Genomic DNA, 18,576 nt, shown 5'->3' with positions numbered 1-18,576 from the left:
CTGAAATTCTTAGTCTGCCGGAAAAATCGGGAGGGTTGGCAAGTATGACGCTGTCAAGCGCCATTCCTATGAAACCCGCGGGCCGCACCAACATTCAATTATCATATTAAGGTGTGGGCCGCGTGTCTGAGACCCTTGCACAAAGCAAAAAAAACTTTGTATGCAGTGTTATTTCATTTTAAATTTCAAAAGATTTTTGTGGCTCCCATTGTTTTCTTTAATTTGTGAAACTGGTCAAAATGGCTCTTTGACTGGTAAAGGTTGCCGACTACTGTCCTATGGTGTGTAATGTCCCATGTTTAGCTATTCATTGTAGTCTGGTCCTCCAGTGATAATGTACTTGTAAGAAACAGTTTATTTGCTGCCATGGGGGCCAGTATTAGTGATTTTTAAAGTAAGCCGCTACATTGCGTTTGTGGCTAGAACACAGCCAGACTGTGTCATCAACATGTGTTACCACGATCTAGCGATAGCATTAAAAGCTCTGCCAAATTTATATCGTCTTTATCGCGTGACAATACTAATCAAAACAACACAAAAGGTGCTGTGATGCAATGAAGTGGATCTTACTCAGCGGCGGCAGCATCAGCAGTAGCACCTGCCTGCTGCGTGACAGAGAGGCAGGTCCTGAGTGGCGTGGGAAGGACTCTCTGAGGCCGGCGGTCAGGATAGCGCACCACTAAACGTGTGTTTTCAATTATATAACCCTGGGGGGAGGTCAGTTGTGAGTCATCATGACAGCAGGAAATGACACAGAACAACCGATGAAGTACTCACATTTAGTCTCTCCATGGCACGGGCCGCCATGTTTGCATCTTTGAAATTGACAAAGGCACAAAAGCGCTCATGCAGCACACGGATACTATCGATCTCGCCATACCTGCAATTGAAAAAATGTAAGAAAAGCACAAGTCATCAAGCATCTTTGTCAAATATTGTGCTTCAATTAGCTTAACTGATACCTAAGGAATAGAGGTCCTCGGTTCACAGTGTTCAGAGTTTCACGGCTGCGAACGCACTCCCATAAGTTGATTAAAAACGTAATTTTGAGCGTCGCCCGAGTTCCGTGAATAAAGTATGTGATTGCCATTGCCATTTAATGCATGTTAATTCCAATCCCCTCTGGCTGACACTATTTATTTTGAGAAGTAGCGAGAAGCTAATTATGTGTCTCCATACACAGTGTGGAGCCGCTCCTCTAAATCAGGGATATTCAACTGAATTGTTTTGAAGGCCACACAAGCTAAGGAGCTATTATTCTTATTTTGTATATTCCGGAGAATCAACATCCTTTACAGCAGATATTTGATTTTGGGATACAGTATTTTCCGGTAGTTATTATTTCACTGCTGATGAGCGGGTCTAATCAGGTCTATTTTCATACAAAAGGCGCACTGGATTATAGGGCGCATTTAAGGGGTCATATTATTTTATTTTTTTCTAAATGTAAAACACTTCCTTGTAGTCTACATAACATGTAATGGTAGTTCTTTGGTCAAAATGTTGCATAGATGATGTTTTACAGATCATCTTCAAGCCGCTTTGTGGCAGTCTCTTCAGGATGCGCCGTTTGGTGGGCGGTCTTATTTACATGGCTCCACCTCCAGTAGCGGTGTAGCGTGCAAGGACGGGGGTGGAAGAAGTGTCAAAAGATGGATCTAACTGTTTTAATGACATTCAGACTTTACTTGAATCAATAACGGAGCAGCATCTCCTCATCCGTGGCTCACTAGTGAAACAACAACGCCGCAAATGTGTCCCATGAAAAACCGTCCGACCGGAACTCTTAATAACTAAAGTTCTTTGGGTGAATAATGTAAACTCACTACACCGGTATGTTTTAGCGCTTTTATGGCGAGTTTACTGACAGATATAAGTAAGAACTTTACACTACTTTATATTAGAAATTACAACAGCAGAGGATGAATGTCCCATAACAAGAAGATAGAGAAAAAGAAGAAGCTTATCGACTACGGTGTCGGGACGGACATAAAGGCGGACGGGCACAATTTTTCAGCACTTATGCAGATCCCAAATACAGATCAGCAGGTACCAGAAGGTAAGGAAAGTTGCTTTTGCATAATATTGCGAAACAAACACCAGATAATATGTCTTACCTTATAGTACACACACCATAATAATACTCGTATGTTGAAGCAAAGTACAATCCATCAAGCGGTGCGGCTTCATAGCTTATCAAAGTCGTACTAAAACATTTTGATAAGACTTTTGAGCGCCGTGTGTAATGTTCTATATTTTCAATGGAACATATAAAATGTTGGTGTTGTTTACTTGAGTCATATTGCAGTCTACACTTATCTCTTATGTGTGACTGCCATCTACTGGTCACACTTATCATTACACCATGTACCAAATAGCATAGAGGTTGGTAAGCACAAACAGTATTATTCCGTACATTAGGCGCACCGGGTTATAAGGTGCACTGTCAAGTTATGAGAAAATGAAAGGATTTCAAGTGCGCCTTGTAGTCTGAAAAATACGGTATTTTATTTTGTCAAGAACTACAGAAGCGCGCCGCTTTTTTAAGAACATTCTGCAAAAGAGCTAGTCAAAGAATCATCCTTAGCACGTTAATGTTTTTAAGAATCTGTTCTCTCAAGTTTTTTTTTACTGAACTTATATGCCACTAGTTCAGGGGTCGGCAACCCGCGGCTCCGGAGCCGCATGCGGCTCTTTGATCACTCTGATGCGGCTCAGCTGCATACTTGCTGACACCCCCGATTTTCCCGGGAGACTTACGGATTTTGGTGCCTCTCGCAGAAACCTCCCGGGATTAATATTCTCCAATTTTCACCCTAACAATGATAATAAGGGCGTGCCGTGATGGTACAGCATTTAGCGCCCTCTACAACCTGTATAAACAGCGTGCCAGCCGAGCCTCTTTTTAATGCATCTTCTGTTTGCACACGTAAGCAACAGCAAGGCATACTTGGTCAATAGCCACACAGGTTACACTGACGGTGTCCATATAAAACAACTTTAACACTCTTACTAATAATGCGCCACACTTTGAATCAAAACCAAACAAGAATGACAAACACATTTCGGGAGAACATCTGCACCTTAACACAACATAAACACAACAGAACAAATACCCAGAATGCCATGCAGCCCTGACTCTTCCGGGCTACATTATACACTCCTGCTACCACCAAACCCCCCACTCTGTGCGTCGGTTGAGGTGGGCGGGGTTTGGTAGCGGGGGGGTGTATAATGTAGCCCGGAAGAGTTAGGGCTGCATGGGATTCTGGGTATTTGTTCTGTTGTGTTTATGTTGTGTTACGGTGCAGATGTTCTCCCGAAATGTGTTTGTCATTAGTGTTTGGTGTGGGTTCACAGTGTGGCGCATTATTAGTAAGAGTGTTACATTTTTTCATACCTCCACCGTCAGTGTAACCTGTGTGGTTGTTGACCAAGTATGCCTTGCTGTCACTTACGTGAGCAAGCAGAAGCCCCATACACTGTGTGGCTGGGCCGGCACGCTGGTTGTAGTGGGCGTTAAATGCTGTACCTTCACGGCACGTTCGAGAGAACAGTTGCCTTGAAATTCGTAGTCTATCGGAAAAATCGGGAGGGTTGACAAGAATGACGCTGTCAAGCGCCATTCATATAAAACCCGCGGGCCGCACTAACATCCAATTTTCATATTAAGGTGTGGACCGCGTGTCTGAGACCCTTGCTTTATACATAGCATAAAGCAAAAAAAAAAACTTTGTATACAGTGTTATTTCATGTTAAATTTCAAAAGATTTTTGTGGCTCCCATTGTTTTCTTTAATTTGTGAAACTGGTCAAAATGGCTCTTTGACTGGTAAAGGTTGCCGACCCCTGCACTAGTTGAATAGCCCAAGTGGTGAAAAAGAGAGGCCCTAAAATGGAACCTTGAGGAACACCACTAGTATAACTAAAGAAGTTGACCAAATGACTACTGAAGTAAACAAGCTACTGCAACACCTTAGTTATCTTAATCACCTTGTGAAAAAAAAGTGTAATTGCCAAAAAGAAGAGGACTTAAAAGGGTGCCTTGAGAAACACCTTAGTTACGTAAAGTTGTGTAAGTTCGAACCCCAGTGTTCTGTGTTTGCCAGCCAGGTTAAAATGTCAATGCACTCTCAGTGGTCCAAGTTCCACTTTACAGCAGGAGCACTCTACTGTTTTTTAGGAAGTTGCTGTAGAAATGGTGTCAATCCCGGGGCAGATTTGGCCGCAAAGCCACAAGTTGAATAGCCCTGCTCTAAGCTAATAATAATCATTTCCATTACGGCAAATAAACTGCACGTTTTTGCATCTTAAGTATTATCATGTAGTATTATCACTGGAGGACAAGGCTGACGTGATTACACACGGAAGAAGGGAATAAGGAACTCATTTGAATATTGTGTTGAAATATTTAAACTGTCAATAGCACTCATCCTAAATACATGGGAAAATGACAGGTAATACATGTGATTGGTGTCAGCCTCTTTCACCCATGGATGATCAGACTCTGCAGCATGAAACCATGATGGGAACATCCCTAATAATTGTAGTCAATTATCAAGGGATTAGCTGGAGTATTATACAGTTATAGCGCGTTGTGGAAGGATATAATAGCCCGTGTGCGCTATTCTGCTGCAGCTCGAACGTGTGTGCCAGCCAGACAGCCACGCTGAGGAAGTACCGTATTTTTCGGACTATAAGTCGCAGTTTTTTTCATAGTTTGGCCGGGGGTGCGACTTATACTCAGGAGCGACTTAAGTGTGAAATTATTAACACATTACCGTAAAATATCAAATAACATTATTTAGCTCATTCACGTAAGAGACTAGACGTATAAGATTTCATGGGATTTAGCGATTAGGAGTGACAGATTGTTTGGTAAATGTATAGCATGTTCTATATGTTATAGTTATTTGAATGACTCTTACCATAATATGTTACGTTAACATACCAGGCACGTTCTCAGTTGGTTATTTATGCCTCATATAACATACACTTATTCAGTCTGTTGTTCACTATAATTTAAATGTCCTTTCAAATGTCTATTCTTGGTGTTGGGTTTTATCAAATAAATTTCCCCCAAAAATGTGACTTATACTTTAGTGCGACTTATATATGTTTTTTTCCTTCTTTATTATGCATTTTCGGCCGGTGCGACTTATACTCCGGTGCGACTTATACTCCGAAAAATATGGTAAGATGTTGCTTATTAAATAACATTTTACATTTTATTATGTCTCCCAAGTGTGGGGCAGACATCAAAAGTGAAGTGAAAGTAAAAAGTGAAGTTAAATAAGACATTGTGAGAAGTGAAATAATCAACATTAACTGCAAGACCGGTAAAAACCAAATAACGCTGGGATTATTATAAAGCAGGGGTCGGCAACCCAAAATGTTGAAAGAGCCATATTGGACCAAAAATACAAAAACACATCTGTCTGGAGCCGCAACAAATTAAAAGCCATATTACATACAGATTGTGTGTCATGAGATATACTTTGAATTGAGATGACTTAAAGGAAACTAAATGAGCTCAAATATAGCTACAAATGAGGCATAATGATGCAATATGTACATATAGCTAGCCTAAATAGCATGTTAGCATCGATTAGCTTGCAGTCTTGCAGTGACCAAATATGTCTGATTAGCACTCCACACAAGTCGATAACATCAACAAAACTCACCTTTGTGCATTCATGCACAATGTTAAAAGTTTGGTGGACAAAATGAGACAGAAAAAGAAGTGGCATAAAACACGTCCTCGAAAGTCGAGAAAGTTATACATGTAAACAAACTACGGTGAGTTCAAGGACCGCCAAAATTAGTAGGACAAAACGGCGCTCGCCAAATACTCGAATCAGTGAAGCATGTTTAATATAAACAGTGTGCTTTATAACAATTACGGAGGTTTGTGTCATGTTTGTCCTCCTACAGAAATCATATTAAAACAAAAAATATATTTTTCCCCTCATCTTTTTCCATTTTTCATACATTTTTGAAAAAGCTCCAGAGAGCCACTAGGGCGGCGCTAAAGAGCTGCATGCGGCTCTAGAGCCGCGGGTTGCCGACCCCTGTTATAAAGGATAAAGATGGTATTTCTGTATGCTAAAAGATCAATACAACCTCTTAGCAACGTTAGCACAGATGCGATTGCTAAAAGACAGGTGCACAATGAATGTTTGTGATTCGGGGGATGCCATGGCAACAGCAAACAGACGACACTCCTCTACTACAAATCACACAGCAATTCAAATTGGGTTTTAAGGTTCAATTACACAATGGCATTGAATAGAAACAATAGGCTCAGTAACAGATTTAATATTTATAGCAGCAGGACTGAGGAAAGCTTTACCAATAATTGTTTGATTGAGTAGCACCAACATTTTAAATTGAACATGGAAAGACCGTCACTAGTTCTGTCTATATAATGTGTATTAGCAATGCAACAATTATAGATTTTGACTGTACGATTGTAGTCTGAGTAGCAATTATGGTTTCACGATTATTATGCAATAACTTCACAACAAAAATGTATAAAATCACAGACATTCTTCAAGAGTTTGATGTGTTAATCACTACTGTCCGAAGTAACAGTAGTCAAATAATAACAGTGTAAATAAATGTACTAATCAGTCTATAATTATTTTAATATCAAACAATCAATGTTTATTCATATAGCCCTAAATCACGAGTGTCTCAAAGGGCTGCACAAGCCACAACGACATCCTCTGCTCAGATCCCAAGACTATGATTGACTTTATTGAGCCCCCAGGGGAAAATGTTACTCATGTGGGTAATAAACTCAATTGCTTTAGACGTGTTTTATGCCACTCCTATGTCTCATTTTGTCCACCAAACATTTTATGCTGTGCGTGAATGCACAAAAGGTGAGCTTTGCTGATGTTATCGTTTTGTGTTGAGTGCTAATCAGGCATATTTGGTCACTGCATGACTGCAAGCTTATCGATGCTAACATGCTATTTAGGCTAGCTGTATGTACGTATTGCATTATTATGCCTCATTTGTAGCTATATTTGAGCTCATTTTATTTCCTTTAGTTATGTCCTCTCTGTATTTAGTTTATTTTTCCATGTTTCATGACACATTTGTGTTAAATATTGGCTGAATTTCAGATAGTTGTTTGTGCGTCACGTTGTTCCAGACCACAGCAAACGTTACCTAGCTTGCAAAGATTGTAATAAATCCATTAGAAGAAGACAGCCTGCCATTTCCTTTAACTTGGACACACACATCTATACCTTTGGCCATTCTAAGACAGTCATTTCCAGGAGTTATCTCACCCTCTGAGAATTTTTACTAATGTTATCCAATGTTGTAAAAATGTCTAGAATAAATATTACATTTCAACATTTCTGTCAACGAAGATTTGCGTCAGCCTGCGACACATGGTCATTTTGATAGTAGGCTAATATAGCTAATTAGACACTTACATCATCTGTTGCCATCATTATAACACTTACATAAGTCTTTACATTTTTTGCGGCTCCAGATCGATTATTTTTTTGTATTTGTGGTCCAATATGGCTCTTTCAACATTTTGTGTTGCCGACCCCTGTGTTAACCGTTGCATCCCGGATATCTATTGGACTGCTGTTGATCTTATCACTCTGCTGGTGCTCTGTAATTGTTTTTTTCATCTGTATTTTAGATTTTTACCAGCTGCTCGGGGACAACATATGAAAATCTGGTCCATGCATATTATGTATTGTGCGATTTCGCTATCAAGTAAACAAATACAAGTTGACAAAACATACATTTTAAAAAGGTCCCTTAAGTGGTTTTCGGTCAGCTCCGTTGTCACATTTCCCACCCAGAGCGATGGACTGGGGCATCTAAAAAGGGAAAAACAGAGCTGGCATGTGACTTTGTGAAAATAAGTTACACAAACATGACTATGATTTGTTCCGTGCGTTTCCGGAACAGGATGGTGTCGGGTATACATGAGCTTGCTATCAGTGCTGCAGGAAACCACACTCAAACCCTTAACGTCAGTGTGAGCTTTGTCAGCAAGTGTTTAAAGATATCTGCCAATCATAATTCTATAAAACAACTAACACACACACAAGGATGCATTCTAAATCATAGTTAATGCACTTCTTTTAGTTCTAACACTTTGTGGTCTAATGACAAAGAAGAATGCCACTTTACCCAGGTAGTGCAACAGACTGATCTTGGCTTGCTGCTGCAAAAACAAGGAAACAAAAAAGGTCTATTAATAGATAAAAAAGTAAATAAAATGTAAAAAAAAACACCACTCACATTTTAGCAAAGGAAAATACTGCAAAACAAACTTGGGTGTAACTTAGAGAAGTCACTGCACAGCTTGTAGAGTAGTATAGATGTATTATCCACTGAAAATGACTTAACATGCAGCCATTATAGTCTAAATATTTGGCAATACAACCAAGTACACTTTAGAGCAGGGGTCTTCAATTATTTTTTCAGGCCATGCATATTATGATCCAGAGAAGAAGCAGGGACCCTCTACTAAAATTGTGACTGTTTCAAATTAAACTGGTCCTAAAGGTACCTTGTTATTGTGCAATACTGTACTAAGATATAATAATAATAATAATAATGGATTAGATTTATATAGCGCTTTTCATTACACTCGATCAGGGGTCCCCCAAACTTTTGGACTCGGGGGCCGCATTGGGTTAAAAAAATTTGGCCGTGTGCCGGTCTGTGTATACAGGTAAAAGCCAGTAAATTAGAATATTTTGAAAAACTTGATTTATTTCAGTAATTGCATTCAAAAGGTGTAACTTGTACATTATATTTATTCATTGCACACAGACTGATGCATTCAAATGTTTATTTCATTTAATTTTGATGATTTGAAGTGGCAACAAATGAAAATCCAAAATTCCGTGTGTCACAAAATTAGAATATTACTTAAGGCTAATACAAAAAAGGGATTTTTAGAAATGTTGGCCAACTGAAAAGTATGAAAATGAAAAATATGAGCATGTACAATACTCAATACTTGGTTGGAGCTCCTTTTGCCTCAATTACTGCGTTAATGCGGCATGGCATGGAGTCGATGAGTTTCTGGCATTGCTCAGGTGTTATGAGAGCCCAGGTTGCTCTGATAGTGGCCTTCAACTCTTCTGCGTTTTTGGGTCTGGCATTCTGCATCTTCCTTTTCACAATACCCCACAGATTTTCTATGGGGCTAAGGTCAGGGGAGTTGGCGGGCCAATTTAGAACAGAAATACCATGGTCCGTAAACCAGGCACGGGTAGATTTTGCGCTGTGTGCAGGCGCCAAGTCCTGTTGGAACTTGAAATCTCCATCTCCATAGAGCAGGTCAGCAGCAGGAAGCATGAAGTGCTCTAAAACTTGCTGGTAGACGGCTGCGTTGACCCTGGATCTCAGGAAACAGAGTGGACCGACACCAGCAGATGACATGGCACCCCAAACCATCACTGATGGTGGAAACTTTACACTAGACTTCAGGCAACGTGGATCCTGTGCCTCTCCTGTCTTCCTCCAGACTCTGGGACCTCGATTTCCAAAGGAAATGCAAAATTTGCATGGTTGGGTGATGGTTTGGGGTGCCATGTCATCTGCTGGTGTCGGTCCACTCTGTTTCCTGAGATCCAGGGTCAACGCAGCCGTCTACCAGCAAGTTTTAGAGCACTTCATGCTTCCTGCTGCTGACCTGCTCTATGGAGATGGAGATTTCAAGTTCCAACAGGACTTGGCGCCTGCACACAGCGCAAAATCTACCCGTGCCTGGTTTACGGACTATGGTATTTCTGTTCTAAATTGGCCCGCCAACTCCCCTGACCTTAGCCCCATAGAAAATCTGTGGGGTATTGTGAAAAGGAAGATGCAGAATGCCAGACCCAAAAACGCAGAAGAGTTGAAGGCCACTATCAGAGCAACCTGGGCTCTCATAACACCTGAGCAGTGCCAGAAACTCATCGACTCCATGCCACGCCGCATTAACGCAGTAATTGAGGCAAAAGGAGCTCCAACCAAGTATTGAGTATTGTACATGCTCATATTTTTCATTTTCATACTTTTCAGTTGGCCAACATTTCTAAAAATCCCTTTTTTGTATTAGCCTTAAGTAATATTCTAATTTTGTGACACACGGAATTTTGGATTTTCATTTGTTGCCACTTCAAATCATCAAAATTAAATGAAATAAACATTTGAATGCATCAGTCTGTGTGCAATGAATAAATATAATGTACAAGTTACACCTTTTGAATGCAATTACTGAAATAAATCAAGTTTTTCAAAATATTCTAATTTACTGGCTTTTACCTGTATATAAATATGATAGGAGACACAGATGTATAACAAGCCGTAGAAAATGGATTAGAAAGGACAGATAAATAAATAAATACAAATTATTTTTCTAATTTATTTTATTTTTTAAACTTGGGACTTCTCGCAGGCCGGATTTTGGACGCTGGCAGGCCGGAACCATCGTATAGTGCCGCGAATAGCTAGCTGGCAACTAGGACCCTAATTGCTGGCTGGCAACTAGCACCATAACAATGGCTGGCAACAGATGTGCTAATCGCTATTTGACAACTCGCATGCTAGTCGCTAGCTGGCAATTGCCGCGTTAATTGCTAGCCGACGACTAGAATCTTAATTTTTAGCTAGCAATTTGAGCATTAATCGCCAGCTATATTAAACGCTGAAATGAATACAATATTGTAATTATTCATGTTTGGACAGTGAGTTGGGCGGCCATGCCACTGTCATTTCTAAACTCAATCAATCAATCAATCAATGTTTATTTATATAGCCCTAAATCACAAGTGTCTCAAAGGGCTGCACAAGCCACAACGACATCCTCGGTACAGGGCCCACATAAGGGCAAGGAAAAACTCACCCCAGTGGGACGTCGATGTGAATGACTGTGAGAAACCTTGGAGAGGACCGCATATGTGGAATGGATGTCGAGTGGGTCTGACATAATATTGTGAGAGTCCAGTCCATAGTGGATCCAACATAATAGTAAGAGTCCAGTCCATAGTGGGGCCAGCAGGAAACCATCCCGAGCGGAGACGGGCAACTACACTACAAAGTATTGGATCAATGATAATGTGTATTTAAAGATATTTAAATTTGTGTAAAAAAACATCACGGAATATCAAAAATATACGAATAAAAAAAGTCTAACCAACCAACAATTTCCCGACCCCCCTGCAGTACATCTGCGGACCCCCTGGGGGTCACAGACCCCTGTTGAAGACCTCTGTATTACAGTGTCAAAAGTGTGCATATTTGTCAGCACCATTATTATTAAGCACTGCCTTAATTCTCCTCAGCATGGAATTCACCAAAGCTGCTCAAGTTGTTACTGGAATCATCTTCCACTTCACCACAAGCAGAAAACCTGGTGGATTAATTAATGTATTAATTAATAAATAATTCAATAAACCGCTGCTCCTCTTAGCCATTACTTAAGCAGCCCCAACCATAACACCATTCCACGCAATTATCTTGCTACTCACTTGTGTTGCCAATGTTTAGACTAAAATAGCTGTGTTGACTCATTTTTCTAGGGGATTGTAAATCTAAACTGCTAAAAAAAAAAAGCTGTACGATGACTACTCTAAAGAAAGCTGCAAAAAATGCTGTAGTGACCCGATTATTGTGAGAGCGTCTTGCAATTTTGTCTTATTTGCTTTGAGGCGTGTGCGTCTCGTGGGCAACCTTGTCAAGCTTGAGGCCATCGAGTGGAGACTTGATCAGGAAATGGTTCAAGTACCGTGTGTAGGAGCGGCACATGGCGGGAGACAATCCAATAAAGATGCCTCAAAGCAAATAAAGAAGATTGCGTATGATGTCGCTAGGCGACATCATACGCAAATACGGTGTTAGCTTTCATTGTTATGCTGATGACACCCAACTCTACATGCCCCTAAAGCTGACCAACACGCCGGATTGTAGTCAGCTGGAGGCGTGTCTTAATGAAATTAAACAATGGATGTCCGCTAACTTCTTGCAACTCAACGCCAAGAAAACGGAAATGCTGATTATCGGTCCTGCTAGACACCGACATTTATTTAATAATACCACCTTAACATTTGACAACCAAACAATTACACAAGGCGAATCAGTAAAGAATCTGGGTATTATCTTCGACCCAACTCTCTCGTTTGAATCACACATTAAGAGTGTTACTAAAACGGCCTTCTTTCATCTCCGTAATATCGCTAAAATTCGTTCTATTTTATCCACTAGCGACGCTGAGATCATTATTCATGCGTTCGTTACGTCTCGTCTCGACTACTGTAACGTATTATTTTCGGGTCTCCCTATGTCTAGCATTAAAAAATTACAGTTGGTACAAAATGCGGCTGCTAGACTTTTGACAAGAACAAGAAAGTTTGATCATATTACGCCTATACTGGCTCACCTGCACTGGCTTCCTGTGCACTTAAGATGTGACTTTAAGGTTTTACTACTTACGTATAAAATACTACACGGTCTAGCTCCGTCCTATCTTGTCGATTGCATTGTACCATATGTCCCGGCAAGAAATCTGCGTTCAAAGAACTCCGGCTTATTAGTGATTCCCAGAGCCCAAAAAAAGTCTGCGGGCTATAGAGCGTTTTCTATTCGGGCTCCAGTACTATGGAATGCCCTCCCGGTAACAATTAGAGATGCTACCTCAGTAGAAGCATTTAAGTCCCATCTTAAAACTCATTTGTATACTCTAGCCTTTAAATAGCCCCCCTGTTAGACCAGTTGATCTGCCGTTTCTTTTCTTTTCTCCTCTGCTCCCCTTTTCCTTGAGGGGGGGGGGGCACAGGTCCGGTGGCCATGGATGAAGTGCTGGCTGTCCAGAGTCGGGACCCGGGGTGGACCGCTCGCCTGTGCATCGGCTGGGAACATCTCTACGCTGCTGACCCGTCTCCGCTCGGGATGGTGTCCTGCTGGCCCCACTATGGACTGGACTCTTACTATTATGTTGGATCCACTATGGACTGGACTCTCACAATATTATGTCAGACCCACTCGACATCCATTGCTTTCGGTCTCCCCTAGAGGGGGGGGGGGGTTACCCACATATGCGGTCCTCTCCAAGGTTTCTCATAGTCATTCACATCGACGTCCCACTGGGGTGAGTTTTCCTTGCCCGTATGTGGGCTTTGTACCGAGGATGTCGTTGTGGCTTGTGCAGCCCTTTGAGACACTTGTGATTTAGGGCTATATAAATAAAGATTGATTGATTGATTGATTGAAAGACAAGACAGCGTCTCAAGTTGTGTTGCGCGGTAGAATTTTGTCCACAATAGGGACTTTCCGGTATGACAGGAAAACAACTGGACAGGCTTGATTTTCTCGAAGCTGTTTTCATCTCTCATTCAGGTCCAAGTTCAGTTGTTCTGATTTAAGTCCTCAGATATAAAGTACCAAAAGACACTTTTGGTTCATGGAATACTTATTTAAACTTGGTGTGTTAATTTGTATGACATCAAATTCAACGTGCGTCTTTTCCCATATTAGCTATTTGAAAAAAATGTATGAAAACATTTCCGCAATTTTGGTCGCCACTTGTCATTAAAAGGGTGATATATTATATATTGACCAATTAAGAACCACTGCCCTTAAAGGGAAAATGCACTTTTTTGGAATTTTGCCTATCATTTGCCTATTAAGACAAGAACACGTCTTTCTTTTTTTTCTGCATTCTAATTTGTAATATACGGCAAGTACAAGGTGGCTAACAATGAAGCTAAACATCCAAAAACCGCCAACAATACTCCATTTACATCTCGTGACCTGAATATTAACCAAGTATTAGCAATATTGATGTTTTAAGCGCTAACGTCAAACTACTTTTAGCGGCGCCACAGAGCGGTAACTAGCTTGTGCAACTATTGGCTTAGTGAGCCGATGAGCTGCTGCATCGCATCGGAGTTGGTGATAGTTAATTCTAGATTATAAATCATGCCTCTCACTTTTATAGTTGAAGGTTGTGGCCATAAACCGAGAACTTGGTCGACTTTGACATTAAACTTATACCTAGGATGGCGAGAAAGACACAAAAAGACACTTGTTTGCGCTCACTTTTTTTTCTTTCTACCTGCGTGAAGATTATGTTTATTCTTTATCTAAACCGGAAGATATAAGCATCGCATCCGTCTGCATCAGACTGCAGGGTTTTCCCCTTGATTGCAAAGATACCTTTGGCGCTGGGGGCATGGTCACCATCGCTTAATTTGCATAATTTGCTATGATATGATTTTCTTTAAAAAGGCTAAAAATGTATACATACATTTAAAAACAAATCTGTTATTAATTAGTATTAACATATTTTATCGTATTGCTATTTTTTCAGTTGTTGCTGCTTAATGTATTTTGATCATTTTGGACTTGCTCTTTTTGAAAGCCGCCACTGTCCTCTTAATATTTGCACATTTTGTAGATGGCTATATTAAAGTCACGTACACGTCGCGGACGTGTTGACTACGCTCCAGACAATCGCGTGTGTCTTGTTTACATCCATTTTTGGCAGCGCTGTTTTCTGTGATCAAAGTCTTTTTGTGTCTGATGACGAAAGTGTTTGCACGGGAGGTAAAACCTGTTGAAATTGTGCCGTTTTTTAGCATAAGATTGGTAATAAAAGTTAAAAATAGCGTCAGACTTTACAATATATTACTTCTATTTGTTTTCATGTTAAAAAAAACGTATTTTCAAGGTGTGGCGGCTATGATATTGCCGTGGCGGTGCGCCGCATTCATTTACTTTAAGGGGGAAGCCGGGACTGGGAGCAGACATTGTCCAGTAAGTAATTGTTTTATCATGTTAGTAGTTGGTATTTTTTGTTCAGCACTTAGCAATAGTGCTACTTGCTGGACCTGCTTATCACTCAGCTTCTAAAGCTTGTAGTTTATCCTTATTATATTCAGGCTCAAAAATATAAGCTTCTGGATCATCATTTGTGCCAAAGTAGTCTTTGCTGTGTCTCGTGAAGTCTGTATGAGTAGCCGTTGTCGTCGTTGAAGAAAATAGCGATGAAATAATGCGCTGCTGTTTGCTTAAAATGACAAAAATACACAAATAGTACATGTTATTGTTAATGTGCCTATTACTACTTTACATATATACTTACGGCATACTTGCCAACCTTGAGACCTCCGATTTCGGGAGGTGGGGGGTGGGGGCGTGGTGGGGCGAGGCGTGGTTAAGAGGGGAGGAGTATATTGACAGCTAGAATTCACCAAGTCAAGTATTTCATACATACATACATATATATATATATATATATATATATATATATATATATAGATAGATAGATAGATAGATAGATAGATAGATTGATAGATAGCTACATCCTGAAAATATGCAAACAAAGCTGTGTTTAGATGATTAATACTTCAAACTTGCATAAATAAATATTAAGGAATATAACATAACTTGGCTTCTGAGAGTTTCAAATTGTAATGAATAAAATGCTAAAGTTGTTGATAAACAAGCAATTATTTTAATAATTAAATATGGTCATTTTAAATGAATTATGATCATTTAAAATCAATTATTTGTAATATGTTTATTTTAATGTATAATTCTATGGCTGGATGTAATAAGGAGTCACGAAAAAATACAATTAATTTTGATGTTTTTAGCAAAATATAGTAAAAATGTTTTTTTTGTTTTTTTTTAATTAATAAATATATTTAATTAATACAATTTATCTCTAGTCTGAATGATTTAGTTCTTGTCACCCTGTTGTCCTCCCGTCATGAAAAAAGGCTGTCCTCACTCAGGTCCACATGGAGCTGGAGGGGGCGTGGCTTCCAGCTCCGGCTGAAAATCGGGAGATTTTCGGGAGAATATTTGTCCCGGGAGCTTTTCGGGAGAGGCGCTAAATTTCGGGAGTCTCCCGGAAAATTCGGGAGGGTTGGCAAGTATGACTTACAGCAGTAAGTATATATGTATATAAAACAGTATATCAAATTTGGGAGATTTTGGGATGTTTTCAGAGCGCTTTATAGCCGGATTAGAGTGAATCTGGAATGGAATTCTCTAAAGAAAGACTTAAAAAGTTGCAAGAATATTTTTGAATTTAAAAAGAGTTACAAAAAGAGCATTATAATACACTCCTTTTTGATTTTGATTGGACGTGTCAGTGAAAATGCTTGAACGAAAATTAAAAAGTATGTTGGAGTTCGGGTGTAGGTGGAGGGAACAGTGATAAAATCATCTAAAATAATTTGTGTTAAAAAAGGGGGCAGATACATATAAGTAGTGTTGGGACTAACGCGTTACTGTAACACCGTTAGTTTCGGCGGTAACTAGTAATCTAACGCGTTATTTTTTATATTCAGTAACTCAGTTACCGTTACTACATGATGCGTTACTGCGTTATTTTACGTTATTTTTTATGTAGTATCGGCTAGAAACAGAAGATCTGAGTGTGTTTTATTGCAGCGAAGCAGTGACATGCTTCTGAATCTTCCTCTGCGCTCTGTGTGTGTGTGTCTGGGGAGGGGAAGGGAGGGGAGGGGGGTTGCGCAATACAACGTAAACCGTTGGCCAACCAAAAAGTAACGACAGAACACTATCGGTATAGCGTTCTGTGGTTACTTTTTGGTTGGCCAAGCGGACGTGACGACAGGCTGTCCTCACTCAGGTCCGCACGGACCTGGAGGGGGCGTGCCTTAAGTCCGGCTGGAAATCGGGAGAAATTTGGGAGAATGGTTGTCCCGGAGAGAGGCACTGCAATTCAGAAGGGTTGGCAAGTATGAGATATTCTCACTTCTTTTCTTTTGTCGAGCACAAAGAAAATAACATTTTAGTTAAATGTAAGTTGTGTCTTGGATCAAAGATCCCGTCTACTGCCCAAAACATCAATTCAAATCTGCTTGGTTAGGCTTTGTGTATGTCACGTGTGCCTTCCTTAGGTGAAGCCAGGTTTACAGCTATGTTGTTATTATGCTGTTTGTTACTTATGTATGTTATGTTGCAGCTATTTAAAATAGTTTTGTCAATTTGTTCTTGCCTGAAATAAATTGGCCCTTTGAAACATATCTTTGTCTTTGTGTGTTGTATGTAGACCACATTGCTTAGCAGAGTTCAGTGATGCAAATGCATGTCAAGTTGATCAACATATTGTATTATTCTCCAGTGCAATAACAGTACTCAAATGAAGGCTAAAAGGGCATTAATGGGAGCTTTAAAAAAAAAAAAAAAAAAAAGTAGAAGAAGTAACTAAATAGTTACTTTTCACAGTAACGCATTACTTTTTGGTGTAAGTACCTGAGTTACTTTTGAAATAAAGTAACTAGTAACTAACTAGTTACTGGTTTTCAGTAACTAACCCAACACTGCATATAAGAATATTATTCTTCCATCTGCTCCTTTCTGATCATGGAAATGTATAAGAAACAAAAAAACAATGGAAGTGTGAACTGTACGTGGCTTGTATACATGCATTTTTATGAAAGGAATAAAAAGAAATGATGATGATGATGAATCTAATTACTTCCATTGTTAGCTGACTTTTGCTAGCGTTTATTTACAATTAAGAATGCTTTAAAAAAAAAAAAACATGTGCGCTTGTTTCACTAAAGGATTGTGAATGATAGGCAATATTTTGAAAAGAAAAAGTGAAATTCCTCTTTAAGTATATCCAAGTTTAATTTCTATAGTATTGCCCCTAAAGTGTTACAATGGTTGCTAAAGTATGAGAGGTGTGCTTACTTATTTTTTAGATATTCTTAGACTTCCTTTTTTTTTTTTTTTTTTTTTTTTATATACTTAACAAGGAAATGCGTTTGTAAAACACATTTGTGATCTGACCTCTGGTAGCATCAGAAAAGGATGCCAAAACCTCTTGGACTGTCGAATATCTCTCCAGCAATAGCGCGCTGTCCATCTCATTTAAACCAAGCTCCTGAAGCACAGAGGTAGAACACACACAGCTATGTATGGGGGCAATTGTTTATATCATTAAATGATTTACTTTACATGTGTATTTACCATTAATTGCAGCAATTTGCAGTAAAAGAGATCATTGACGGCCTCGTCACAGTTGTTGTCCAGTTTCAGCACCTGCTCCATAGCTTTTTGTGCATCACTGTACAACTACATGATGCACGCAATAACAAATACGTGCATTTTAGTGCTGCGTGAGCCTATACAGTGATCGCTGTGGTAGGGCATGTACACACCTTCATGCCTTTGAGAGCACTTCCCTTGCGAAAATAACCTTTGGGCCAGTCTGGAGCCAGTTGGATGGCGCGCTCTGCATCTGCCAGAGCCTGAGTGTACTGCTCCAAGCAATAATAGCAATAAGAACGATTCCCAAAGAACCTGAAGATAAAAAATGATGATGCTTATTTCTAAGCATGTATGTGCTGTCTTGGCTATAGATGAGTGGACGCACCTGTAATCATCTGGATCACATTTGATGGCTTCTGTAAACATGTTGGCTGCTTGTAAGTACTGTCCTTCCTGGACGAGCTTGATCCCTTTTTCTGAAGGATAGTGAGTTAGCTCACTTTGCTGTAGCATTGTTCTATTCAAAAACCAAAGCAATGTTCTTTACCTGCAAGTGATGTGGTTTTCTTTG

General features: G+C 39.8%; 1 protein-coding gene across 4 annotated transcripts in view; it reads right to left on the bottom strand.

Moving 5' to 3' along the window:
- LOC133595761 (uncharacterized) overlaps positions 1-18,576 on the bottom strand; it is a 68,865-nt gene that overhangs the window by 9,019 nt on the left and 41,270 nt on the right. For 2 of the 4 annotated variants that reach the window (XM_061948739.1, XM_061948584.1), the window contains exons 7-15: positions 18,553-18,576; positions 18,391-18,481; positions 18,176-18,317; positions 17,985-18,089; positions 17,805-17,898; positions 8,169-8,202; positions 7,775-7,852; positions 778-880; positions 603-707 (exon numbers count right to left, since the gene is read on the bottom strand). The exon at positions 18,553-18,576 is cut by the window's right edge and continues 22 nt beyond it. In XM_061948739.1, coding sequence (XP_061804723.1) covers positions 603-707; positions 778-880; positions 7,775-7,852; positions 8,169-8,202; positions 17,805-17,898; positions 17,985-18,089; positions 18,176-18,317; positions 18,391-18,481; positions 18,553-18,576 — 776 coding nt within the window. Of the gene's footprint in view, positions 1-570; positions 708-777; positions 881-7,774; positions 7,853-8,168; positions 8,203-17,804; positions 17,899-17,984; positions 18,090-18,175; positions 18,318-18,390; positions 18,482-18,552 lie in introns of all 4 variants that reach the window. The other 2 variants (XM_061948659.1, XM_061948796.1) reach the window with 2 other exon arrangements.

The sequence above is a fragment of the Nerophis lumbriciformis genome, linkage group LG02, assembly GCF_033978685.3.
Source record: "Nerophis lumbriciformis linkage group LG02, RoL_Nlum_v2.1, whole genome shotgun sequence".
In the NCBI taxonomy this organism is placed as follows: Eukaryota; Metazoa; Chordata; class Actinopteri; order Syngnathiformes; family Syngnathidae; genus Nerophis; species Nerophis lumbriciformis.
The sequence above is the reverse complement of the archived record's forward strand: the minus strand, read 5'-3'. Positions and strand labels throughout refer to the sequence as shown.